The sequence below is a fragment of the Mustela putorius genome, unplaced genomic scaffold, assembly GCF_011764305.1.
Source record: "Mustela putorius furo isolate JIRA1106 unplaced genomic scaffold, ASM1176430v1.1 tig00003853_pilon_pilon_pilon, whole genome shotgun sequence".
In the NCBI taxonomy this organism is placed as follows: domain Eukaryota; kingdom Metazoa; phylum Chordata; class Mammalia; order Carnivora; family Mustelidae; genus Mustela; species Mustela putorius.
This window is the reverse complement of record NW_025422005.1, coordinates 53,088,645-53,115,611: the sequence shown is the minus strand read 5'-3', so window position 1 is coordinate 53,115,611 and position 26,967 is coordinate 53,088,645. Positions and strand designations below refer to the sequence as shown.

The following is a 26,967-nucleotide window of genomic DNA, read 5'->3' as shown; positions in this document are numbered from 1 at the left end:
TTACATGTATTATACTGTACAATCCTAGTAACCACAGTCATGACTTCAAGGCATTAAGACTCAGAAAAACCTGCTCGATCACACAGTAAGAATTACAGGCAGCAATGTTTCCTTTAAATGTTATCTTAATTCTTTGGCATTGAATAACTGCATAAAATAAATTACTAAATTAAGCAAAACATTGTTATCTGATTTAACTATATAAATGGACATTTCATACCTTTGGCCAGTGGTTCTCACACTTCTTGCTTCAGCCTATTCAAGCTGGTGCAGAAAGATCCTTAGCACAGGTTGTACTTGGATCCCAAGCCTGACCTCTGAACAAGCAAGGATCTGTTCCTACAAGTGCATGTTTGCTCCTCCTAAAGCTGACATTCTTAAACACCCACAAAATGTGTATGAGTCAACTCTTACAGATTTCTGAGATTAAGATTCCAAAATATTCTCTAACAGAAGAGGCAGAAAGTTTGATGTGAAGAGAAGAACTTATTTTCACACTAACAGGTATATACATGGAAGTCATCCCAAGTGAGAGGTTATACTAGGCTATATTGCCAAAAATCTGCTCTCCCTCTTTTTGAGCTGAATCTTCTTCTGGGTGTCTGTGTGACAAAGATAAGCTTTACCTAAAAACCTTCTTGATAAATCACAAGACATTAAAGATTGTAAACTATTTCCAAAGAACGTAACAAAGATGGCTTTATATTTCATTTTATATAAAATAATACAAAACTTTGAAACCATAAAGGAAGACTTTCATCCCGTTTGTCCTTTACTCCTTTGGATGAAGAACTCCCCCTCCAGGGGATCAAGTCGCTGAACACAGGTCTCTCCTGAGGAGCAGTGACTTTACATGGAGTGCTGATCTTCTAAGCCTGACCTTTGCTATTTGGCCTTAGGGTCCAGTACCTACCTCATCCTGGGAACAATTATTATTGGTGTCAACCACAGAAAATTGCAGCTAACATTATTTGAATCTGTGATCTATATAATCAATCACTCTCTAAGTCAAAAGAAGGTTCACAGCAAAAAAAGATCTTTCTTATAACCTAGATTTGAATTCAAATATATGTAAAGTATAAATGTGCACTTCTTTACCACTAATTATGATTAGAAATGAAAAAGCCTATAATGTGTTTTTTTTAATTGAGGTTAAAACTGACATATAACATTAGTTTCAGGAGTACAACAAAATAACCTGATATCTGTAGATATTAGGGAATGATTACCACAGTAAGTCTAGTTCACTTCTGTCACTAGACACAGTTACAAACTTTTCTTCTCCTGATGGTAACTTTTAAGATCTATTCTGTTAGCAAGTTTCAAATATACAGTACAGTATTATTAATTAGAATCAACATGTTGAACAATATACCTCCATGACTTACTTATTTTATAACTGGAAACTTGGACCTTCTGACTGCATTCGCCCATTTTGCACCTCCCTCCCCATCCCCACATCCGGCACCCGCCGATTTGTTCTCTGCGTCTATGAGCTCAGGACCATTTTGTTCTGTTTGCTTGTATAGTCCACATATATGTGAGATCATACATTTGATTTATTCTTGCCATCTGCATTTTTTTTTAAAGATTTTATTTATTTATTTGACAGAGAGAGAAATCACAAGTAGGCGGAGAGTCAAGCAGAGAGAGAGAGAGAGAGAGAAGCAGGCTCCCGCTGAGCAAAGAGCCCGATGTGGGGCTGAGCAAAGAGCCCGATGTGGGGCTCGATCCCAGGACACTGAGATCATGACCTGAGCCAAAGGCAGCAGCTTAATCCACTGAGCCACCCAGGTGCCCCGCCATCTGCATTTTTATCATGGGATGATACCCTTTTAAACACATCAGAATGGCTCCATAATGAGGCAGAGCGCCAAGATGATTCAAGGAATTACCAGCAGGCTGAAAATCAGGCCTCTTGGCTCTTAGAGCTCTGCTTCTAAGTCACTGTCCACAGGATGGAATACAGCAACGTGCCTCACACATCATGGCTTCGGGTATCCTCATCTGCATGGAGGGGCCCCACCAGCTCTGTCATCTCCGAGGTGGAATTTCAACTTCCTTCACCTGGTTTTGTGGCCACATGTGGGAGCCAGGGGATCCAGCTTGCCCAGTATGTGTAGAATCACATCAGTCTGCTTCCAACCACCAAGATTCCACTGGAGCTGAGGAGAAGGAGCAGCTCCCTGCTTTCAGAGGCAGTCCCCGCATGGGTCCCCACACCCATGCTAGATAGAGGGGTGTGGTCCGACCAGACCCCAGGCCTGTACCACCTTGGTGCTTCCTCACACCTGGCCTGCCAGACCTCCTGCAAATAAGAGCCAGCGTTTTGCTTGGCCTCTCTGCTCTTTTCTCTCTGGTCAGGCGGCATCTGTACATTCACTCAGTCTCATTTTGTACCCCCTGGGTCCAGGGGGTATGTTGTTATAATAGCCAAGATTAAAAATATATATGGACAAAAGCCAAGATTCTGCGTAGGGAAGGGGTTCGCATTACTGGAAGAGCAGGTGATCCAATATCTAAGTATAAGGGAAGTCCAGCAGATTCTTTATCCTGAAGCTTTCTGCCCACACCAACAGATCAATTATTATTTGACACTGCACAGGGATTCAAAGAATAAAACAGTGCAGTAACCTCATTTTAAGAATTTAAATAGATCATGAAAGAAAAAGATACCAGGAGTCTTAGAAGCCAAAAAATTTTGGATGTCTTATGTCAGGAGCATTTTTTTGGCCCCGAAGGGGAACACATGCATTTATAAACATACCATGAACATCTGGCCCAGTACCACATGCTGCCTTATATAAGCAGATCGGGATGGAAGCAACAGAAGCTGGCCAAGGGAACACATGGGAAAAGGCAAGTCATCTGTGAGGTGTGCCAAAATCCCAAATGAGTTTTAGAGCCACAGCGTTTCCCGTCTCAGGCTCCTGTTCTGCCAGCGGGCCTCAGTGGCCAGCACACTGGGCACTTGCAGCCTGAGGAGCAGGACTGACCTTCAGACTCGCCGCCCCACCTGGGACCTCGGCACGACTCCATTACTCGGTACTTTCAGAGGACAGGGAGGAAATTCACTTTTAAATAAGCAACAGAAAAAGGAACTCCTTCGTCTCGCACGAGGCCCTGAGTGTGGATCCAGCCGTGCCAGGCACCCCGCCGGCTGCCTGTATGCGGGATCCTGGCAGCGGACCAGCGTGAGGGAAGCTGCCGTCTCCTCTGCTGCCATCTGCTCCCACAGGGTGCGTGGCTACTGCTGCCCGAGAGGGCGTCTTCCCTCCTTCCCTCTCTCCCTCCCTTTCCCCCACCCTCCACCCCACTTCTATCTCATGGCTTTTTGGCCATGTTCTGGTGGAGAACTACAGCCAAATACCTAAGATGAGCCCCGCTGGCCAGCCTCCAGCAGACAGTCCCGCAGGTGGAAAGGGGAGCAGGGCAAAGCCGCTCCTAATGCTCTAGTAGCACATGGCTCCCAGCGGGGGCAAAAGGTCCACGAAGCAGGTGGACAGGCAATCACCCTGTGACATCCAGCAAGAAGAATGACAGGTAATACCAGAGCGCAGCACTTGCAAAAACCAGTATCCAGGTTCCTCAAGAAATTCAAAGTCGAATTACCACATAATCCAACAATGTCACTTCTGGGTGTTTATCTGAAGAAAATGAAAATGCTAACTTAAAAAGATATCTATCTGCACCTCCACGTTCACTGTAGCATTCTCTATGATAGCCAAAATATGGAAACAATCTAAGTGTCCAGCAATGGATGAAGGGATAAAGAACACAGGGTATTAAAATAATAGGGCGCCTGGGTGGCTCAGTGGGTTAAGCCGCTGCCTTCGGCTCAGGTCATGATCTCAGGGTCCTGATGGAGTCCCGCATCGGGCTCTCTGCTCGGCAGGGAGCCTGCTTCCCTCTCTCTCTCTGCCTGCCTCTCCATCTACTTGTGATTTCTCTCTCTGTCAAATAAATAAATAAAATCTTTAGAAAAAAAAATAAATAAAATAAAGAAAATATGGTGTCTCTCTATATATACCATACGTGCACAAACGTGCAAGTGTGCAATGGAATATTACTCAGCCGTAAAAAGGGAAGAAATCTTGCCATGTACAGCTTGGATGGAGTTAGTGAGTATCATGCTAAGTGAAGTCAGTCAGTCAATGGAATATTACTCAGCCATAAAAAAGAAGGAAATCTTGCCATTTACAACAGCTTGGATGGAGTTAGTATTATGCGAAGTGAAATAAGTCAGAGAAAAACTAATTACCATGTGATTTCACTCATATGTGTTATTTAAAAAACAAAACAAAGGAGCAAAAGGGAAAAAAAGAGAGAGAGAAACCTAGAAACAGATTCTTCACTCTAGAGAACAAACTGACAGTTACCAGAGGGGAGGTGGGTGGGAGAACAGGAGAAGTAGGTGACGGGGATTAAGGAGCACACTTGTATGGAAGTATTCAATCGCTATATTGTACACCTGAAACCACTGTATGTGAGCTAACTGGAACTTGAATAAAATCCATGACCAACGAACTAACTAGAGTGTTAACAGGAAAATAATACCAGAAGCACATAACTTAACACATATGAGGTGCTGGAAGAGAGCCAAGCACACTGCTGTCAAGACCACTATTTTGCTTTCTTAAAACTAAAAAAAGTATTATATGCACAGAAGTGTTTTGTACACAAAAAGGGAGAATATTGTACATTTTTGGATGGGTGTGTCAGTTTTATGTATTTGTAAGTATATTCTCAATTGCGAGCTTAAACTAAAAAAACTTTTTTTGTTAAAGAAAAAAGGATTAAAGAGGACAACTTAGGTTGTACAAACAAGTTTCATTTAACACTACATGAACTGGACAGTCTTTCAGAGAACTACAAAATGAGGCAGAAGGTAGGAAGGCTTTTTTTTTTGTTTTAAAGATTTTGTTTATTTGTCAGGCAGAGATCACAAGTAGGCAGAGAGAGACAGAGGGAAGCAGGCTCCCCGCCAAGCAGAGAGCCCGATGCGGGGCTCGATCCCAGCACCCTAGGATCATGACGTGAGGTGTAGGCAGAGGCTTAACCCACTGAGCCACCCAGCTGTCCCTCTTTCTTCTCTTTTTAAAAAATCCCATCTTTATTTATTTACTTATTCAGCTTAAAAATATTGAAGGAATCCTTTGCACCTTGAGGCTTAGTTTAAGTCACTCAGCTGAACAAGACCTGCCCTTGTGGTGGTCTCCTTCAGAAGGGGAGGGTAGATGGTTGAACAGAGGATTCAAGAGTGGGAAGAACTGGAAGAGATCAATGGCTTGAGGAAGTGGAAGTAGGCTTGGTGGGCGTGGGAAGCTGCGGGTTTGCTGGACCTTCGGTTGAGTGTGGGCTCTGATCCCACTTCCTGGGAAGCCAGCCGGAAGCCAGCCGGCACGTGGCTCAGTCACTTTGTAGATCCATTTCTTCAGCTGCAAAGCAAGAATAATAATGGTACGGCCTCCGAATGTGGTAAGAATTAAATGAGGTAATGCATATATGGGATTAGAATAATGTTTGGTCCAATACTTAATTTTTTAAAACGTGCCCCTTAGGTGATGGGATGGCTCAGTGACTTAAGCATGTGCCTTTGGCTCAGGTCATGATCCCAGGGTCCTGGGACTGAGCCCCTTGTTGGGCTCCTTGCTCAGTGGGGAGCCTGCTTCTCCCTCTCTCTTCTGCCTTCTGCTCCCCTCTGCTTGTCCTCTCTCTTTCTCTCTGTCAAAGAAATAAAATATAAGAAAAAAAATGTGCCTGACGATAGCGTTGATGTAAGTTTCTAGGCCCAAGATGGAACCACTTGTGCCCACTGTCCTATGTCAGCAAACTGAAACTTAAGATAATTTTTGTGCCTCTGTAACTGCTCCCTGTGACCAGAAAAGCAGTGTATTTTGTCAGCCAGTATCCAAAGAGGCCAGGCCAGCTCTGGGCCTTCTCACCAGAAAGAAGGTTGACTCTGTGGCCCCACCCAGTCAGATAGTTTCCTTTTTCTTTCTTGTTTTTATCCTATAAAACCTTCCTATGGGGGCGCCTGGGTTGCTCAGTGGGTTAAAGTCTCTGCCTTCGGCTCAGGTCATGATCCCAGGATCCTGGGATTGAGCCCCACATCATCGGGCTTTCTTCTCAGCAGGGAGCCTGCTTCCCTTCTCTCTCTCTGCCTGCCTCTCTGCCTACTTGTGATCTCTGTCTGTCAAATGAATAAATAAAATCTTAAAAAAAAAAAAAAAAAAGAAAGAAAGAAAGAACGAAAGAAAGTAACAGGTATTGGAGGACTGAAAGCTGGGGGATAGATAGATGGAGAGAGAGAGCAAGCAAATACTCCAGAAAGAAAAAGAGCAACTGACAGGTGTTAGGATAGTGGCATCCAACATGCCCCATCAACTCACTCCAAACATCATGCCCAAAACTCAATATGACCATCTCATATGAGGGGTCCTTTGGGAGAAGAAAATATAGGTAGTGGCCAACAGGGCCGAAGGAATACAGTAAAAGGGTGGCCCTTACAAGACTGAAAAGGAAGTGAAGACCCCTAGAGAAGCATGACATCTAAGAAGAGGTTATAGGGGTGTGGGCGGCACTGTAAATGGTGGAGTAGACCACTGTGTGCCCACCACATAAGTGGTGAGGATCCAGGTCTTTCTGATTCAATGGGTAATGCTAGAGGACCCGTCAAGCACCACGGACCATTTCCCAGAGTTACAGATCACCCCCACCAGAGAGAACGCCTGTCCCATGCTGTGCAGTCACTCCCATGCCACACATCATGATTCAACACCAACAACCAGGATTTACGGTGGACAAATCGCTTTACAACCAAGTGCAAGCTGGCCCAGAAGCAGAAAAGAAACAGTGAGGAGGAAGAGAAGAAGACATGGCATTTCACCTTGGGCCTAACTAATCCAAGTACAAGCTGGTCATGAGATAAGAGAACCTGAAGGTACCTCATCATGCAGGAATCTGCTCATTCTCCTGCCTCTGTTCTTGCTGGGACCTGCACCCTCTCCCTACACAGGCTTATGGTACTGATAACGCATGTCCTCCTTGTAAAGGTCAAGGAGTTAACGATTTCTTTGGAATCTTCCAGCATGACAGATAACATCTAGAGGCTGTCAAGAAGGTTCTCCAAGAGCACTGACTCCAGACACCCTGACACCAAGACCCCCGGGGCTCAAGATCTAAGTGACTGATGGAGACCATTTCCTGGATGTCTGTGAGGGCACACACACCAGACCGCAGTCCTCAATAAAACCCCCAGGCCCAGCCAAGACAAGACTCTCTCTCCTGTCATAGTCTCCCCAATGCTCTGTCCGTATCTGTCCTCTCTCTCTATCTTCAATAAACTCTGCTCTCACTTCCCTGTTTGATTTCCATCCTGCGCAAAGCCAAGGACCCTCAGACCGCCGCCAGCCTGCCTCGGTAAGTCACCGGACAGGAAACATTAAACTCCGCCCATTAAACCAAGGATTGCTGTCAGCTCACGATGACTGACTGCCGCAGCTGTCCCTACTCCAAGCGTTAAGTTCCTAGACATCTGAGGATGTTTGGCTTATAAACCCAACGGCCACCAAGGTACCGGCCGCTTGGTTTCAACCCCTAAGTTTACTGTCAAGTCTCTGCATCGGCTCACAATGTTATTCCAAGCAGCATATACACGAAACTGAATGCTCCACCAGACACACTAATTTTAGAACTCACTTTAAAACTTTCCCACTTTCTCCACCTGCCAAATGAATGGAGGACAACAAAGCAGCTGCCACAGCTGTTCTCTAAAAATTGGTACAGCGGTGACATACATTCTTCTGAGACAAGAATTTTCCAACTCTTTTTTTTTTTCTTCCCAATGCAAAGCCAGAAGATACCGGGAGTCTCCACAAATGATCAGACTCACACAGCAGAGCGGTTTCAGAGCAAGGCATCAAAGTCAGGCGGCAGCCAACAAAAGAAAGTTTTTTTTTTTTTTTAGATTTTATTTATTTATTTGACAGACAGAGATCACAAGTAGGCAGAGAGAGAGAGTGTGGAGGAAGAAGCAGGCTCCCTGCTGAGCAGAGAGCCAGATGCAGGCTCGATCCCAGGATCATGACCTGAACCGAAGGCAAAGGCTTTAACCCACTGAGCCACCCAGGCGTCCCGGAAAGTTGGGTTTTAAACTCATTCCATTTCTTAAGTGTATCACTGGATTCCACTTCTTTGCAATCTCAAAACAAAATTGATAAAATATCTTCAGGCAAATTTAAACATGAACAAGTCCATGGTAACCGCTATAGTGCTATTATCTGGCTCCACAGATTTTATGCAAAATATCAGCAAGATCCAGTTCATGTGACCTTTTAAGAGCAACTCCTTCTACTTTGTGTAAAAAAGCAACATGGGATGAATCTGTATCAAAAAGAAAAAGACAAAGGAAGGAATGAAGGAAGGAAGGCAGGGAAGAAGGAAAGCAAGCAGGCGGGCAGGCACCTTAATAGGGATCATGTCCTAACAGACAGCTTTGCCTTGCCTTGTGTAACACTTCAACTATCAAGAACAAAGCTTTAAAAATGGATCCTGCAACTTTTTTTTTTTTTTTTTTTTTGCCTTTCACTGGCCAGTAACCATGAAACAGATTTCCAAAACATGTTTGTATCGGGTCTGTATAACCAAAGGCAAACTAGAGCAGAACCAGAATTAGAGAAAGATTCTAGCATCTTAATTTAACTTCTAGAAACACCACTTCCCACCCCGCAAAGGGTTCCTGGTTTCTGCCACTTCGAACATCTCACGCCGCCCAACAGCAGTTCCAGCTCCGGCTCAGCCAACCATCTGTGGCTGTCTTTCCTGATCCTGGCCCTGAAGGAAATGCAATGTTTCAGGGCTGTTTGGCTTGGCTGCATTCCTCTAGACATAAGCTAAGTGCATGCATTTTTTATTCTCCAGGGTTTGAGCTCCAGCAGTGTTCATAACATGTCATTCAAAATGTAAAACTGACCTTGACAAGGAGATCTGGACTGGCCCTGAGACAACCTAACAGAGCAGTCATGGGGGAGGGGGAGAATCCTTCCACAAGGCTCTTAAATGCATTTCCTCTACAAAACTAACATCACTGCAATCAACCACTAATAACTAACACCACACACTGGCCAACTAAGATCAGAGGCTGAGACACTCAAAAACGCCGAACTCCAGGAATCAAGATAACTAATATTTTAGTGCCATATTTTTTTTTTAAGATTTTATTTATTTATTTGACAGAGAGAGATCACAAGTAGGCAGAGAGGGCAGGCAGAGAGAGAGAGAGGAGGAAGCAGGCTCCCTGCTGAGCAGAGAGCCCGATGTGGGGACCTGAGCCGAAGGCAGCGGCTTTAACCCACTGAGCCACCCAGGCGCCCCTTTAGTGCCATATTTTAAAGTATCAAAAATAGTCCAAAAAAAAAAAATCCACAATGAAAATCGATCCAACTAATTTATACAACTCACTCTCACGCATTTTAGTCCTGCCTCAATCTGTCAGGTCTGGTCTTTTATCTTTTTAAAATGTTGCGTTTTGTTCCTTTTAGTGCACTGAACAACCCCACTTCTCTCACTTACTGAGTTTTCTGGGCACCCCCTTAAAATTTCACCCAAGGACAGTGCTTCACTCACCTGACCATGGCCTCAGCTCTGCCAGCACATATTAACTTAATACTCACAAAGAGATCCGGTGAGGTAGCCACACCATTACTCTCCTTCATAAATGAGTCAACACAAAAAGGTTACCTACTTCGCCCAAGATTGCGGTGCAAGGGTCGCCAAGTCAGATTCCAAACCTAGCCAGCTATGTAGCTCAGATCCCACACTCTTAAAGACAAACACTACCTCTCAGAGCTTTGAATGAACAAAGGCATTCAGCATAAAATCAGAGTCCTCGATTTTAGGAAATAAATAATACGTGAAAATTATTCAAATAAATCATAATTAATGACAACCTGGGCCAATTTACTCATGATTTGTTCATCACATGGATCAATGTCCTACGATATTTAGGCTAAATGGCCATTCCACCAAACCCCCAGTATTTATCTAATTTGTCCCTAATACTTTTAGCCATCCTCAGAATGAACCAAGGGGGAGATGGAAGATCACTCAAAGGACAGGACTACAGACTGCATGCAGTAGCCTTGAGTAGCTGGTGTCTGCCCATAGGTTTGGAGACAGCCTCACGTACCGCGGGCTCTACAAGGCTAAATGAGCTACCGTGCTCATTGCAGGACACTATTCAGAAACACTGAGAATTTAGAAGTCAAGCCATGACAGCTACAATGGTCCTACCATATTTGGCCAGTTGTTACTGATGGAGGCCATCACAGTTTAAAAGGATCAAAATGAAACCAGGCTGAAAAGAATCTAGAAAAGTCATCATGGAGGACTATTCTTTTGAGGGTGGTGAAAAAGAGGACTTCATTCAGTGAAGTGGTACCTAGCAACTATTTCCAATTGTCTGCAGAGTTACTGGATTTAATGTGTGTGACACCAAAAGAGTGAAGGTGGACAAGTGGACAACAGTTTACGGATGACAGTTTCAAGGACTGGCTTTCATCTCAGTACAAAGAAAAAGATCTTCCAACAACCAGACCTGCCAGCAATAAAAAAATCTGCCTCCAGAGGAGGTGAACTGGCTGTCAGCGGCTACAGAAGGGACCCAGTAGAGAATGGCCACTTGGACAGAAGGACTCAAATCCCTTCCAATTCTAAGACATTAAGAAATGGAATAATTAAACTTAGCACATTCATTGTTATGCATAGTGTTTAGCTCCTAAAAACCACAGAAAACTAAAACAAAACTCTGAGCTCAACAGGAAGGAAGTCTTGCACTTTCACTGTATTCCAAGCTAGATTCTTGATTTTTTTAAAACTAAGCCACTGAAATAACGCAAGTTAAAAATCAATGTCCCTCATGGAAAAACTAAATTGTGTCCTGAGACAGTATTTATAGTTAGCATTTTAAGAAAATTAGGAAGCTGTACTCATATACGCAATCGATATTTTATAGTTCTCCCACAAACTACATTGGCTATTTTTACCAAGATCTACAGAAGTCCACAGAAGAAAAAATACATAAGCAGTTGAGTTAGAATTTAGGATTTTTTTTTTTTTTTTTTTTTTTTTTTTTTTTTTTTTTTTTAGAATTTAGGATTTAAACAAAGCAAACCAAAAGCCGAATCAGACGTATCAGCAGTCCAGAACATTAAAAGACCCTGAGAAAATCTAACCAATCAGACAAACAGGTAAAGGTAGAAAAATGCTCATCTTAATGACACAATTTTGGGACGCTTGTGTGGCTCAGTCAGTTAAGCATCTGCTTTTGGCTCAGGACATGATCCCAGGGCCCTGAGATCAAGTCCCACATCAGGCTCGTGCTCAGTCAGCTGGGAGTCTTGCTTCTTCCCCTGTCTCTGTGCTTTCTCTTTCAAATACATAAATAAAATCTTAAAAAAAAAAAAAAAAGAGGATGGCACAATTTCTAAAAAGCAATTTTGGGTCCAGGAAGGCTTCCAAAAGACATACACACATAACTTTAGGGTAAGTATTTTTGTTTGGACAAGAATGGAAACAAGACTAGTTTAAAAAAAATAGGAGGACAAGACAATTAATAGTTTAAAAACAGTGCTTGTAGGCTCCACTGGTACACATACACACACATAATATATACACACACAACACACACACACCCTATATACTGCCTGAATCCCACTGGATTATGCCAGTGATTCCATTCAAAGCACCACATTTACTGAAGAAGATTTTCAAAGAAATCAAAGTATTATGACTCCATGGAAGAAGGAAACAAACCGAAGAGAGAACCTTCCTACTTGTCGGGCATTTTACAGAGACGACCCCGTCTGATCCTCCCAACAGTCCTGTGAGGGGGCGGTTCATACAAAGAAGGAAATCAAGTTAAATAACTTCCCCAAAGTTTACCAAGCCAGGAAGAGATGGAGCCAGAGGTATGACAGACTCCAAAGCCCAACCTTATTTCCTCTATGCCTCACAGCCAACTGCCGGAGCCTATCACTTGCTGCACCAAAACCCACCAGAGAACTTCCACCTGGAACTTCCTGCAGGTGTGTTAAACTTGTCATCACCCCAACACCCGACTGCCCTCCTTCGTTAAATGGGGCCACTTTTCCCGACCATCGTTGAAGCTCAACCCTTTGAAGGGTTGCATTTGGCTCTGCCCTTCCCAGCATTCGCAGGCACAATCAATTCTATTAGGTGCTACGTGCTACTGTCACTACCTCAGCATCTCCCAAATCCCCGTTTCCATTACTTCTACCCTATACCTGATCAAAACTGTTGGCCACCATCTTAGGTATGCTCCACTTTCTCTCCACTACAACCCACACTATACTTCCCTACGAGAAATGACAATCGTGCCACTAAAGGAGTTTGAGGAAGGCACTGACTCCCAGGCACCTTCCTATTTATAAACTCAATCTGGAATTACATCTAAGTCCCAAAGGACAATTCTTTTTTTTTTTTTAAGATTTTATTTATTTGTTCGGCAGACAGAGATCACAGGTGGGCAGAGAGGCAGGGAGGAAGCAGGCTCCCTGCTGGGCAGAGAGCCCGATGCGGGGCTCGGTCCCAGGACCCTGAGATTATGACCTGGGCTGAAGGCAGAGGCTTTAACCCACTGAGCCACCCAGGTGCCCCGCAAAGGACTATTCTAATTTCCATGCCTACATAATTCTACCACCTCTAGGTTTCAGTCAAAATACCCTTAATTTGAATCACCTCCTCTCAGATATGATCCCTCCAACAATAACATCCTGTTCCCACTTTCGACCTGCCAGTACCTTTCCCACATCCCCTCAAGGCTCAGTTCTAATGCAATCTCTCCCTCAGCTTTCACTGATGTGTTGTGTCATCCAGAAGTTCATAAAACAACTATTAAGCACTAACTGTATGTTAGATATTGGAGATACAAAAAGAACTCAATAAGTTTATACAAGTAACTTCAGTGTTCCTTTAAAAAAAAAATTCATTCTTTTTTAAATAGCACTCAGGATAATCTGCCTTATAAAACAATTAATTGGGTGTATGTTTTACCTTATGAATTCCTTAAAAGTAGAGACCACTTTTTACTCCTATTAACAAGTGTACTGGAATACACTGATATAACAAGAACTTATGGATGTTTTTTTTGGTTTGTTCTCCCTTCTTTCACTCTAGAACCTTCCAATCCAGTTTCCAAATAGCCTGGATGATCTATTTAAATGGTAATCTGATTGCCAGTCCCAAACTTTGAAACAAGGGCTTTACCTTGGATTAGGCAATGAAACAAAAAAAAAAAAGATAAATTGGACTTCATCAAATTTAAAGACCTGTGTGTTTCTAAGGAAAACATCAAGAAAGGTTAAAAAAAAAGGGGCGCCTGGGTGGCTCAGTGGATTAAGCCTCTGCCTTCAGCCCTGGTCATGATCTCAGGGTCCTGGGATCAAGCCCTGCATAGGGCTCTCTGCTCAGTGGGGAGCCTGCTTCCTCCTCTCTCTCTGCCTGTCTCTCTGCCTACTTGTGATCTCTACCTGTCAAATAAATAAAATCTTTAAAAAAAAAAAAAGGTTAAAAAAAAAAGAGAAAAGAAGAAAATATCTACAAATCATATACCTAGTATCCAGAATATATAAAGAACCCAACAATGAAGGAACAAATGAGCCACATCTGCAATAGACATTCTCCAAAGAAGATATACAGATAGTCAACAGCAAATGAGATGCTCAGTGTCATTAGTCCTTAGGGAAATATAAACTGAAATCACAGAGAGATACCACTTCACATTCACTAGGGTGGTGAAAACCAAAAAGACATACATTAACAAGTGCTGGCAAGAATGTAAAGACATTGGAACCCTCATTCATTGTTGGTGGGAATATAAAATGGTTGAGCTGCTTTGGAAAACAGCTGGCAGTTCCTCAAAATGTTAAACATGGTGTTACCATATGACTCAGCAACTCCACTCCTATGTGTATATACACCTAGGAGAGATGAAAACATATATGCACACAAAAATTTGTATACTTATGTTCATAGCAGTTAACAACCCAAGCGTCCTTTAAATAATGAATCAAGAAACAAAATGTGGTATGCCCATATGACAGGAGATTATCTAGGGATTAAAAAGGAATGAAATACTGATACATAACTAGACCGATGAACAAAGTTGAACCCTGAAAACATGCTCAGTGAAAGAAGCGAGATACAAAGTCACATCTTGTATGAGTCCATTTACAAGAAATATCCAGAGTAGGCAAATCCATACAAAGGGAAAGTCAATTAGTGATTACCAGGGGCTGGAGGGAGGGGGAAAATGGGGAAGGACTACTAATGGACACAGGGTTTCTTTCTGGGGTAATGAAAATGTTCTCCAATTAGACAGCAGTGATGTGATGATGGTTGCAGGATTCTCTAAGGACACTTATGCTTTAGGTTTTTATGCTTTATAAGGATAAATGCTCCTATATTCAAGTTATCTCTCAGTAAAGCTGTTAAGACATTAAAAACTAGTTAACAGTAACAACAAAACCCCAGCCACTTCTCATCCACTAGCCGTGCAAGGCCAAACTCCCCCAATCATCCCTCAAGCCCCTATGCCAATCCTCCCAGCCTCCCTTCTACGTTCTCCTGACTCACAGCACTCCAGAAACACCTGTCTCTTTTCCTCCATGGAAAAAGCTCACTCCTATATGAAGTCTCACCACACGCCGTCCCGTCTGCCCCCAAATCTTCACACACCTGGCTCCTACCCTTTCTCAGGGCTCAGCTTAAACATCACTTCCTCAGAGAGGCCTTCTCCGAACTCACATCACAGGCTGAAGTGGTTTTCCCAATCACCCTCCATCACTGCACTACCATATTTTTGTGGTAGAAGTATATAGGATATAAGGCATAACATACACAGGGTTACCCTCATTATTTTTCCCTTGTTTATAGCACATCTCCCCTCCTGCCTTAATAGGCTATCGCAACATTTGCTGAACTGAACTGACACGAAGAAGTTTACGAGTCTGGTGCTGAGAGACTGTAACTGATGTTACAGAACAGACCACCTGCCAGGGAGGTGGTTAGGAATGCCATATTAGACGTACAGATGCGTCTAACAAATTTCAGGAAGAAAACGATGTGTAGCTGCAAGAGCTGTGGAAAATCTTCACGGAAGCAATGAGACTAAAAATTGAGAGATTAGGGAAGTGTGAAAGGCATTCCAGGAGAAAGGCACCCCTGAACAATGCCCTCCCCACCTTGTCCATGACCTCAACACTTCACCCACACACACATCCCACCGTGACTCACAGGAACATCATGTGAAACCTAGAACTTGAACCCGAGTAAGTGCCTCAAGGGTACTTCTGCATCCTCCTCCTACCTATTGCAGGCACAGAAGCATCTGCCAAATGACTAACAGAAGAGCGGGTTCAGGTATTATGCTAGAAGTCTTAACAATTAGAATGAAAGGCAACTTCTACCTCCTCACAATTACGTCAAGTTTCTATTTTAGAACTTTCGGAGCTCTTTTTGGGGGGAGGGAGGAAGTCAGGGTTTCCTTATTTAGATTTAAATAAAAATGTTTTAGGAACAGAACAACAACAAACCACATACCTCTTGCCTAGCCTTGAAGAGCCTTCTGAAGCGCAGTGTCCTTGTGGACCGATGAGCTGTAGTACGCACCCCCACACCCCGTGCTATTTGTAAGGCAGGAAGGGGATATTTCACTAGGTATTGGAGACCCTGCATGACCTAATGGGCAGTTTAACCCTACCTAGGGAGTCCCAAGTTTGAATACCAGCTTCTCTATTTAACTAGCTATTTGACCTAAGGCAAGTGCGGCGACCTCTCTGAGGCCATTTCTTCACTTGTAACATGACGGCGTTAACAACTGCTCTGTAGATGTGTGCGTGAACTAGAGGACAATATTCATACATTAGCCAGCGCAGAGCCTAGCACACGCTCGACCTCCCCGACCCCCACAGCAAATGTCAGTTACAATGACCAAGTCACAAGAACTACAAAGTGCCAAAGTCACAGGCGGCTGGTCAGTAAGAAAATGCTGAAGAACAGAAAATAACTGATTTCTAGCCTTTGGGGAATTTGATGAGCAGGAATGACTTTGCATTATTTCAATACTATCAGCCTTTCTGGCTAAATAAGGGGATATTTGCTGCCAGGCCTGTCATTTAACCAGTACAAGAACTCTTGGAACTTGGAGATCAGACTGTTAAAATATAACATCAGCCATCTAACTGCACTTCGAGAAACTGGACAAGTGAGACCTTTCATACCATGTCTTAAAGGCTAACCTGAGAACTAAACACTAAAGTGAGGCAGGTAGGGGGAGCACAGAGTAATTCAAAGCCTCTACTACCTGCTCATGCTTTAAAAAACTAGTTTGCTGGGACACCTGGGTGGCTCAGTGGGTTGGGCCTCTGCCTTCAGCTCAGGTCATGATCTCCGGGTCCCAGAATCGAGTCCCACATCAGGATCTCTGCTCAGCAGGGAGCCTGCTTCCTCCTCTCTCTCTCTCTGCCTGCCCTCTCTGCCTACTTGTGATCTCTCTCTGTCAAATAAATAAATAAAATCTTAAAAAAAAAAAAACTAGTTTGCTGAAACATGATACATGATCGAGCCATCCAACCCATCATAAAAAAATACTAAGAAAAGCCAATTTCCAAGTCCCTAAATCTTCTCACAACATGGATTACACACAAGAGTGTTAAAGAGCACACTAGCCTAATATAATACCATTTCACAATTTACTCAGTAGATTTTAAGGGACGAGGCAATTCGGTATGTCCGTTGGAACAGGTGGATGTGCAGCTAATAGTCTGGTACCCAATCTACTAGGTTCACGATCAGGTGCAGCCACTTGAGTTCGAGGAGTCTGAACCAGTAGTTTAAAAGCTTCATAAACTATGATGTGGCTGTATGTGTGCATCTCAAAGGCAAGCCCAAGTAATGAAAGCTGGAAAACGTAATACAGAGCAGGTATAATTACCCTTTCATTTGACAGTAAAGAGGTGAATAAAGACCAAAATGGTAACATAAAAGATGTGATCAAGACACAGAAGCAATGCTCTCTTGTGGGCCACAAGAAAGCTCTAGAAAGTGTGCAGCTATGTGGTGGCAACGACCATCCTATCTTTTGACCTGGTAGCGGAACTCATCTGTCAAAACTCAGCTCAGCAGTCATATCTAGAAAGCATTCCCTAATCCCACGGCCTCCTCAGTGCTGGGTGGGTCACACTTCCCCATGTGCTACAGGACCTACACATGCACATCTTTTCAGCCTCCATTCCTTTCTCCTAGTTTGCCTGCCTCTGCCTATCAACTTAGAAGCTCCTTCAGGAAACAGACCCTGTCTTGGGGAACCTGGGTGGCTCAGTCATTAAGCATCTGCCTTCAGCTCAGATCACAATCCCAAGGTCCTGGGATTGAGCCCCACATCGGGCTCCCTGGTCAGCAGGAAGCCTGCTTCTCCCTCTCCCATTCCCCCTGCTTCTGTTCCCTCTGTCAAATAAATAAATAAATAAATAAAATCATTTAAAAAAAAAAAAAAGGACACAGACCTTGTCTGACTTCTTCATATCCCACAAGCCAACAGTGCTTGGCACTTACACATTTGTTGACAAGACCTATTTTCTAGAATGTTCGGAGAAGCATGCTTTGTATACCAAAAGACTGTAGATACCCTAAATTCTATCAACAGAAGACTAGTTAAATCAGCAGTTCTCCAAGTGTGGTCCAAGGACACCAAGGGTCCACAAACACCCCTTCAGGGGTGAGTTCCCTTTTTCAAAGTCTAACTACACATCTGTGTAAAGCCAAATATTGTTTTAGTACTTTAACCAACACAATGCAGCATACAAACTGAATTTATAAAAATCCAGCTTTCAGAACAGCTGGGTGGCTCAGTGAGTTGAGCGTTGGTTTCGGCTCAGGCCATGATCTCAGGGTTGTGAGATCCAACCCTATGCAGGGCTCACACTCAACCCAGAGTCTGCCTGACATTCTCTCCCTCTCCCTTGTACGTGAGCACATGCTTGCACACACTCCCTCTCTCTCTCAAACTAAAGCTTAAAAAAAAAAAAAAATGACAAAGCCAGTCATTGAAGAGATTTGTGCATATGTGAAAAAAACATTACCCTTCTCAGATTTTGTTTTGGAAAAGTTATTTTTCGTAGAAACATGTTAATATGGGTTTATTATTACTTTTAATGAATCCATAGTAATTTTTAGCTTTCTCAGTTTTGTAACTTCTAATACAGTTAGCATCTAGAAATCTGCATCTAAGACTCCACAGAGTTCTCAATGAGTTTTAAATGTGGGACTAAAATGTCTGAGAATGGGGAGGCCTGGGTGGCTGCCTTCGGCTCAGGTCATGATCCCAGCGTCCAAGGATCAAGTCCCACATCGGGCTCCTTGCTCAGCAGGGAGCCTGCTTCTCCCTCTGCCTCTGCCAGCCTCTCTGCCTGTGCTCGCTCTCTCACGTGCGCTCACGTGCTCTCTCTCTCTCTCTGACAAATAAATAAATAAATAAATACTTTTAAAAAAATAATTTAAAAAATAAATAAAATTTAAAAAAATAAAATGTCTGAGAATGGCTGGTTCGAAGAACTACAGTACAGCTATACAATAAGAGCATGTGGCCATTTTTCGAAACGAATGAGGTAAACTGATAATCTGCTAGTAGAAACCAATATCTAATCTATACTGCTAAGTTTAAACAAAGACCTGAAAAACAAAGTATAAATCTGTACCTTTTAATTTTTTTTTTTTAAGATTTTTATTTATTTGACGGAGATCACAAGCAGGTAGAGAGGCAGGCTGCGGCGGGGGCGGGGGGGGGGGCACGGCGCACAGCTTCCCCACCCAGCAGAGAGCCCAATGCAGGGCTTAATCCCAGCACCCTGAGATCATGACCTGAGCTGAAGGCAGAAGATAAACCCACTGAGCCACTCAGGTGCCCCAAATTTGTACCTTTTAAAAAAAGAGGCTTTTGCTCTGCCTATACATACTGTATGTATATATGCAAATTCTCTGGATGAATATCCAAGAAAAGTAACTAGTAGCTATCCCTATAGAGAGTAACTGGGGAAGGAGGGGTCAAGGAGGGGAAAGAGACTTTCCACACCATTCCTAGTGTATTAATTGAGAATTTTACCCTCAGGGCCTTGGATAGCTCAATCTGTTAAACATCCTACCCTTGATCTCAGCTCAGGTAATAATCTCAGGGTCCTGGGATCCTGCCCCATGTTGGGCTCAATGGTCAGCAAGGAGTCTACTTGAGGATTCTCTCCCTACCCCTCTACTCCTCCCCACTCCATCCAGTTGTGTGTGTGTGTGTGTGTGTGTGTGCGTGTGTGTGCGCACTCCTCAAATAAATAAGTCCTTAAGAAAATTTTGCCATCTGCACGTGTTACTTTCTTGAAAAATAAAAGATGGGATAAAAACTATATTAAAATGGGGCACCTGGGTGGCTTAGTGGGTTAAGCCTCTGCTTTTGGCTCAGGTCATGATCGCAGGGTCTCTGCTCAGCAGGGAGCCTGCTTTCCTCCCTCTCTCTCTGCCTGCCTCTCTGCCTACTTGGGATCTCTCTCTGTCAAATAAATAAATAAAATCTTTTTTAAAAAAACACAAAAACATACAAAAGAATTTAAATACATGTCTACCAATGTATACATATCTGTATCTGTATTTACACGGAATATTTAGTAAGCAAAGTGGTGCATGAACAAATCTTATCAACTTTTATACCAAGACCTTGACTGGGTATTCATAAGCTAAGCTTGAAATTCCCTTCTTCTTCTACAGTTTAAAAACTACTCTGGTAGTAGTAGAAGTAGTTACTACTTCTAGTAACCGGTGTCACAGAAGGTATATTTGCCCAATGAATCACATACAGTGGTGTTCATAAGAGCATACTAAACAGCAAGTCACTCAAATGTTTCACACCAGACTGGTTAGGCATGCTCCAGTCCAACCCTAAAGGTACATTCACCCAAGGTGCTCAGGCCAAAATCCTAGGGCTGATTGTGGGCTGCTTTCTCTCCATCACCCCTCCCAAGCAACTCACTCTGTCCAGTCAGCTTGGCTTTCATACACTTCCTAAAGTCCTTCATTTCTGCCTTCACCACTACTGCCCAACCCAGCCATGGTCCACTCTTCTAGTCTATACTGGTCTTATTGGTACTACTCCTGTTTAACAGGAGTCATTTCACACAGCATCCCAAATGTCAACTTTTAGAAAGTAAATCCATTCATGTCAGTACTCTATTCAAAACCTTGAATAACTTTTCAGTGCCCTAAAATCCAATCCAATTCACACTTTCCAAATTTTCTACAAGGCAGGACTCCAATATAGGTCATTTAAACAATGACCACACTGGCAGCACCTGGGTGGCTCAGTCAGTTAAGTGTCTGCCTTCAGCTCAGGTCATGATCCCAGGGTGCTGGGACTGAGCCCTGCAGAGGACTCCCTGCTAAGCAGGGAGTCTGCTTCTGTCTCTCCCTCTGCCCCCTCCTGTTTGTGCTCACACCAGTACCTGTGGTGGGTGCACGGACTCACTCTCTCTCAAATAATCTTAAAAGAAAAAAAAAAAGAGAAATGACCACACTGGAAGTATGCTCAGATTCGGCTGAGCATGTGGCCAATGCAAATATATCCTCAGGGGACATCACATCCGGGCTTCCTGCTCAGCAGGGAGTCTGCTTTTCCCTCTGCCTCCCTCCCTGCTTATGCTCTCTCTCAAATAAATAAAAATCTTAAAAAAAAAAAAAAGTTACAAATAGTTCTCTTCCAACGCCCATAAAAACCCTCAAAGAAGCCAGAACAAAGTAAGTTGTAGAGCGGACCTGTAGAAACAAGAGACGCCCCTAAGTGGTCAGACCCTTTGATATGGTTTTGGAATACAGGTGAGGTTCGAACCAACCACCAAGAATTCTTGAAGAATTCTTGAGATGCCTTTGGTGCAAAAGGGTCATTTGTTTATTAAAGCATGAGGGCAGGACAGGAGCCCTGGGCACAAAGAGCTATTGCACCAGGATCTTATACTCTCAGGAGTTGGGTTTTAAAAGAACTTTCATATGCTAAAGAGGACGGACCTCCATAAGATACCTACAAGACCCCAGAAGCCTAGCGTTGTCAAGAGAAGGTTGTTTTCCCTCTAGCAAGGTATTAAGACAGTTGGGAAATTCCTGGAAGAATGTCACACTTGTCCCACCCAGGTTGGGAGGGGGTGTCTAGGTGCCAGCAAGTGCTTTGTCTTCAGTTAGCCTTTTGCTCCCTCAATGCCTTGACCTGGGCTATACCAACCTTAAAAAAAAAAATGAACAGAGAATATTCTAGAAATCCTGTAATACGCCAAGACACTCTACGATCCACACAAAGGTTAACTATTTGAAGTTATTTTAGATACCTTGTTCAACTCTGTCAAGTATCTTGAATACAACCTTTCTATCTTTCAGCGCTTGGAAGTTTTCACTCTTACATAAGAAAAGACACATTTATACTTAACAAATAATAAAAAAAAAAAAAAAACCCAAAACAAAAACCTGAGCCCTCTGAACTAGGTCATCTTTTCAAAGAAAAGAGGCTCAGGCCATAGTCTAATTTGAAATGCTGGTCCCATCTGCAAACCCCAGCAAGAGCGGCAGTTAATATTAAGAGCAGAAACAGGTTTGTTCTTGAACATTGTTTCTCCCAATCAAGTCCAGGATGCTTCCAAATGGAAATCTGCCAATTTTCCTGCACTTGAGAGAGTAGATCCAGTACAGAATAATGTGATTTTTTGTCCAACCCCTAAAGCAGGATTCTCACATCCTTTCAGAGGGAGGCTTCCATCACCATCACTCAACAGAAGAGATAAGGAGTTTTACTAGGACTCACTACTAAGTGTCGGTCATGTGTACATGCACATGCTTATACACACGTACGCGCATACACTGAAAAGCTAACATTCCTTGTGACACAGTGTAGGATCCCCCTCCTGGCAATCTATGAAAACTATCCCTTCTATTTACATCAGCAAAGTACTAAAGAAAACCAAAGAGAACCAAAGATTTGGGTGTGGGTCTTCACTTTTTCTTTTTAAAGATTTTATTTGAGAAAGAGAGCGCCTGCAAGCACACATGTGGAGGGAAAATGAGAGGGAGCAGCAGACTCCCTCTTGGGCAGGGAGCCCGATGTGGGGCTTGATCCCCGGACCCTGGGATCATGACCTGAGCCGAAGGCAGACACTTAACTGACGGAGCCATCCAGGCATCCGGGTCAACACCCTTCAAATAAAATAAAGTCTTTGATTAAGTCTTAGTAGTACTGCTCCAGGCAGATGAGGCAGAGCCAATGAGTGACAACTATCTTGGGCTAATCTCAGATCCACAGTAAACACAAACTTTTACCATAAGTCAAGGCTAATTAAACAGAATGGACTCAATTACTGGAGGTTATCTGACTTTCCTACACCTTCAACACAGACTTGCTGAACTCTCTTTAGGCACCAGGTACTTCGCCATCCATATCCCTGACCTCGAAGTCTCTTTTAGTGGGAACTGAACATAGTGAAGGTAGAAGGGACAACAAGGGGCACAGGATTATCTTAAATACTGCTACAGTCCTCAGTACCTTGAACACTGTCCCACACATAACAGATGGTTGGTTTAAGTTATCTACAGGATGAATCAGACAGACTTTTGCCACACGGCATGTGACAGCATCATCAAGCTAGGTGCAGGGTAAAGAAATGAATTCTGTCAGGGCAGATAAGGGAAGACTTCTAGAACGTGGTGAGTAGCCCTTCCTTCCCTGGATGAGCAGCTTTTCAGAAGGCAGTGGCTGCAGGAATGCTGTGTGGACAAGAGTATGCTGGAAGCAAGGTTGGAGCAGATGGCCTGAGGTAATTTCCAACTCAAGTTCCCACCAACGTTTTACTTCCTGGGGTTTTGTTGTGCTTCATGTGCTCCTTCAAACCTTCAACTCTAATAAAGGGGCACCTAGAGAGGGGCTATTGTATTTCTCTACCAGAAAATTAGCTAAAAGCTAACAGCAGGTAACGGAAAAATAAACTGTGGAATGTTTTATTTACCATGCACTGAGCCTGAAGACTCTTAGAACCAACCTTCTGTGAGAAAAATAATCTGAGAACACCCTCCAAGTCCACCAGACACACGCCACTTTGAAAAGAAATTGTTGCCCTCCGTTTTTCTTCTCTTTAGCAGATAAAGCGGTTTTTAAATTGGTTTATGCAAAACCTACTTAGCTCCCAAGAGAAAAACAAAATCTAAACAGTCACAGTCTTACAGCAGAGAGAAATTGGGAAATATGAAGGCATGTGAAAGGGAACAGAAACTAAAATCCAAAAAAACAAGGCAAGTTAAAAAAAAAATTTTTTTAAGTGAGAATAAGGGAAAACATCTGGAAAGCCTTCAAAAACCTCTAAGAAAGTTCAGAAGTAAGCTACTTCCCATCACATTCTCTTTAAAAATGGGAAGGGCACCACTAATCCAGTCTGGGATGGACAAGGTGCAGTCCTTCATGCCAGAAGGAAACCAGTTCCCAAGGCAGGTATACAAAATGTTAAGGAAGGGGCTCAAAGCCATTGCATTTCCTCCCCTCACCTTGCCTCTGGCTCCCTACCACAGAGAAACCGGAGCCAATCACAAAACCCTCCGGCTGAGAGCCAGCCTTCCCGCTCACATTGCTCTTCCCCCAAACTGCATTCCAAAACAAAAAGAGTAAAATGCAGCTAAAGGCGGTATTAAAATTAAAATAGACCCATCCGAGGTGAGAAAAAATTCAAGCTACGACCAGGTACACAAAACTCTACACCGTTAGAGGCTGGGGAGGGGAAGGACAGGACGCCCAGTCTTTCTGAGAATCAAAATAAAAGCTTGCTTTTTGCAATAGCTTAAGAGATAATGAATAAACTCTGCCTTGGAGATGTTTCTTAATTTCTAGCTTCTATGCCGTTTTCCAGCACAGTCCTCCGCCCACCTCTTCAAACTAATATGTGCTTCTGTAATGAAGATCTCTGGATAATTAGCCCACCGATGGGCAATAACCACCCTGGTCACCTCCAAGGACAGCAGCGAAGGTTCAGCACCCCGTCTGCGTTTAACAAGTTTCCGTAAAGAAGTTGCTAATTATGAGCACATGCATCCCGGAAGGGTTACGCACTAGCGCGCTGTCACCTCGCGCCTTTTAATGCCAGTTCATCAGGAACTGGGGTGGACGTGGGGTAGAAGGAGAGGGGTGAAGGGTCCTACAGAAAGACGAAAGGATCAGGCGATCTGCATCCCCAAATCCTCCCTTGACGCCAGCCAAGGGAGACTTTCTCAAGAAGCCATTTCCAGGGAAGCAGGATTTAAAAGGTAATTTATCAGATCGAGCCTCTACTACGTAGTCTCCCAACCACCAGGCCCCGGCTTGGGAAGGAGGGGGAGTTCGTGGTGAGAGTTTACCTTAGAAGGCGTCCGCGGACAGACAGGCCTTGCAAAGCCACCAGGGCTCTGTCCGGAGGCCCGGGGCAGCGCGGAGGGGCAGGAATAGCGCGCGGCTGCGAGACCCGCAACGCCACAGGTTCCCCAGTGCGCAGCGGGACCCGACTCCCACAGGTGGGCGGCCAGAGCAGGGGGCGCGCCAGTTCCCCGGGGGCGCGGGGAAGGTGTGGGCACAGAGAGCTTTGCCTTAAAGAGGCAAGGCGAGCGGGAAGCTCGGGTTTTTCGGCTGTCTGAGTGGTTACCGGCTTTTCCCCAAGACGGGAGGAGCCCCGAGCACCTCCCAACCTCCTCCCAGCTGGCCTTGGCCTCCTCCAGGGGCGCGGTTAAGCCGCACGGCCGTGGGCCACCGTTTGCATGCTCCCAGGCACGTACGAGCCTGCACGACCGCACGCGGGCGGGGGAAGGGCGCCCGGGGACCTAGGAGACCCGACCTAACCCGACCCCGCTACGGCTCACCCCCGCCCCTCGCCCCCGCACCCCCACCCCTCACCGGTGTTCGCTTTGATGTTCTCCCGCAAGAAGTGGCCGCTGGAGAGATGCTGGAGGCCAAAGCTCTGAGCGATCCTCTGGCACACGGTGCCTTTGCCCGAGCCAGGCGGCCCAAGGATGACCGCGCGCAGGAGTTTGGAAGCCATTGCCTTCGCCAGGCAGGGAGGGGGCGGGCAAACAGGCAACCCGGACAGCAGCCTCGGAGAAGCCCCGGGAACTTTGTTGCGGCTGCTGCTCCTTCTGCCTCCGACACTCTCCGCTCGCGCGGGGACTCGCCGGGCGCCCCTGCAGGGGGAAGGAGTGACTTTTGAAGACAACCCCTCCCTTCAGCCGCGCGCTGGGGCCGGCTCGAAGGCGGAGAAAGGCGCCACGCTACCCATCCCCGCCCTCCTCGCCCCCACGCCGCGATTCCGTAGGAGTCCCGAGTCCCCGCCCCAGGCGGGGTCGACCTCGGGGGCTCAGAGGGCCGCCCAGCCAGGCCCACCTCCAGCCTTTCCTCTTTCGCTCCCCACGCGGCGTTCGAGGAAGGGGCTAGGCGGCCTGGCATCCCAGCGCCAGGCTCCACCGAGGGGGAAGCCGGGAGGGGCGGTGACTCCACGCGCGCGCCCCGTCGCCCCACGCACCGGGCGGCCTGGGGGCTGAGCCCCTGCCCCGGCCCTCGCACGTGGGCAGCGCGGAGTCTGCGCCGCGGCCCCTCCCCAGCGGCTGTCAGCCCTCCGGAGTCGCCGCCGCCCGCTGCCCGCCGCCCGCACGGACCGCCCAGCGCCCACCTCCGCCGAGATTGGGCCGAGGCGCTCCCCGCCACGGGAAGCCTGAGTCCTGTCGCCTCTCCACCCGAAGCAATCAAATAAACACGCACCTCGGCTGGGACGCGGCGCTCCGCGAGGCTTCCAGCCCGGATCCCGCTGGGCGGCGCCGCCTCCGCCCGCCCCCACTCCGAGCCCCAGCCGGCCGCGCGGGACTCGCGCCTTACGTAAGCCGGGGAGACCCGCTCGGCGCGAGTCGCCGGCCGGCGCCCCCTCCCCTCCCCGCCGCTCCGTTCCCACCCCGCCCTCTGGGCTCGCGTGCCCCGCACCACCCAGCGGGGGCTGCAGGAGCGCGGGGACACACACCCTTCTCTTGCCATCGCCTGCGGACCCTGTCTGCTGGTGAGGGGAAGGAAAAATACAACTTGTTGATCGCCTACTGTGCGTCAAGTTCGGGGCTAGGCGATTTCCTTGTGCAACAACCGGTCCAGATAGAGTATTCACAGATGAGGAAAGGAGGCTTGGCGTGTCGCCATTCATTCAACAAATGTTTGTTGAGCGCCTACCCTGTTCCAGACACTGTTTTAGGCGCTTGGCATATAGCTGTAAACCGAAGAGGCGGAGTCTTGCCCTGGTGGAACACACAGTTCAGAGGGCGGTTTGAACCCTCACGGGCCTGACTCCAAAGCCCAAACTCCTTAACGAAGAAGAAAGGAGGGGGTGATCACTCACCTGTGCTCAAGTTCTTAGAGCCAGCTGATTTCAGGACCTCAGGCAGGGCCCAGGATGTTGGCACTACAGTTACAACTCACCAAGTCCAAAGGGTGCTATCTTCCCTCCCCTCCCCTGCGTATCCCACTCTATAGTCCCCCTCTCTCTCTAAGATTTTATTTATTTATTTGACAGAGACAGAGAGAGAGAGAGAGGCAATACAAGCAGGGAGAGTGGCGCCTGGGTGGCTTAGCCGTTGAGCGTCTGCCTTCAGCTGATCGAGTCCTGGGATCCAGCCCCACATGCAGTCCCACTCCATATTCTCTTAAATCTGTTCCTACTCACCCAGTCGTTCCTCACAGCCTTCATTTCCTACTGGCGAAAGTGTGATAACTGCCAGCCCCTAAATCTCTAGTCCATCCTCAGTGCACATCAGTTTCTATTATTTCCCCACCTCAGATAAAAATTGTCCCTTCAGAATAAAATATCTTCAGCCTTGGGGCGCCTG

At 45.5% G+C, this 26,967-nt stretch overlaps 1 protein-coding gene across 8 annotated transcripts in view; it reads right to left on the bottom strand.

Annotated features, from left to right (window-relative positions):
- The window catches only part of AK4 (adenylate kinase 4), a 67,749-nt gene extending 41,612 nt beyond the window's left edge, over positions 1–26,137 (bottom strand). The window contains exons 1-2 of one of the 8 annotated variants that reach the window (XM_004762943.3): positions 26,115–26,137; positions 25,004–25,287 (exon numbers count right to left, since the gene is read on the bottom strand). In XM_004762943.3, coding sequence (XP_004763000.1) covers positions 25,004–25,287; positions 26,115–26,128 — 298 coding nt within the window. In that variant the 5' untranslated portion in view covers positions 26,129–26,137. The other 7 variants (XM_004762942.3, XM_045064671.1, XM_045064672.1 and 4 more) reach the window with 7 other exon arrangements.
- Positions 26,138–26,967: the final 830 nt, after the last annotated feature.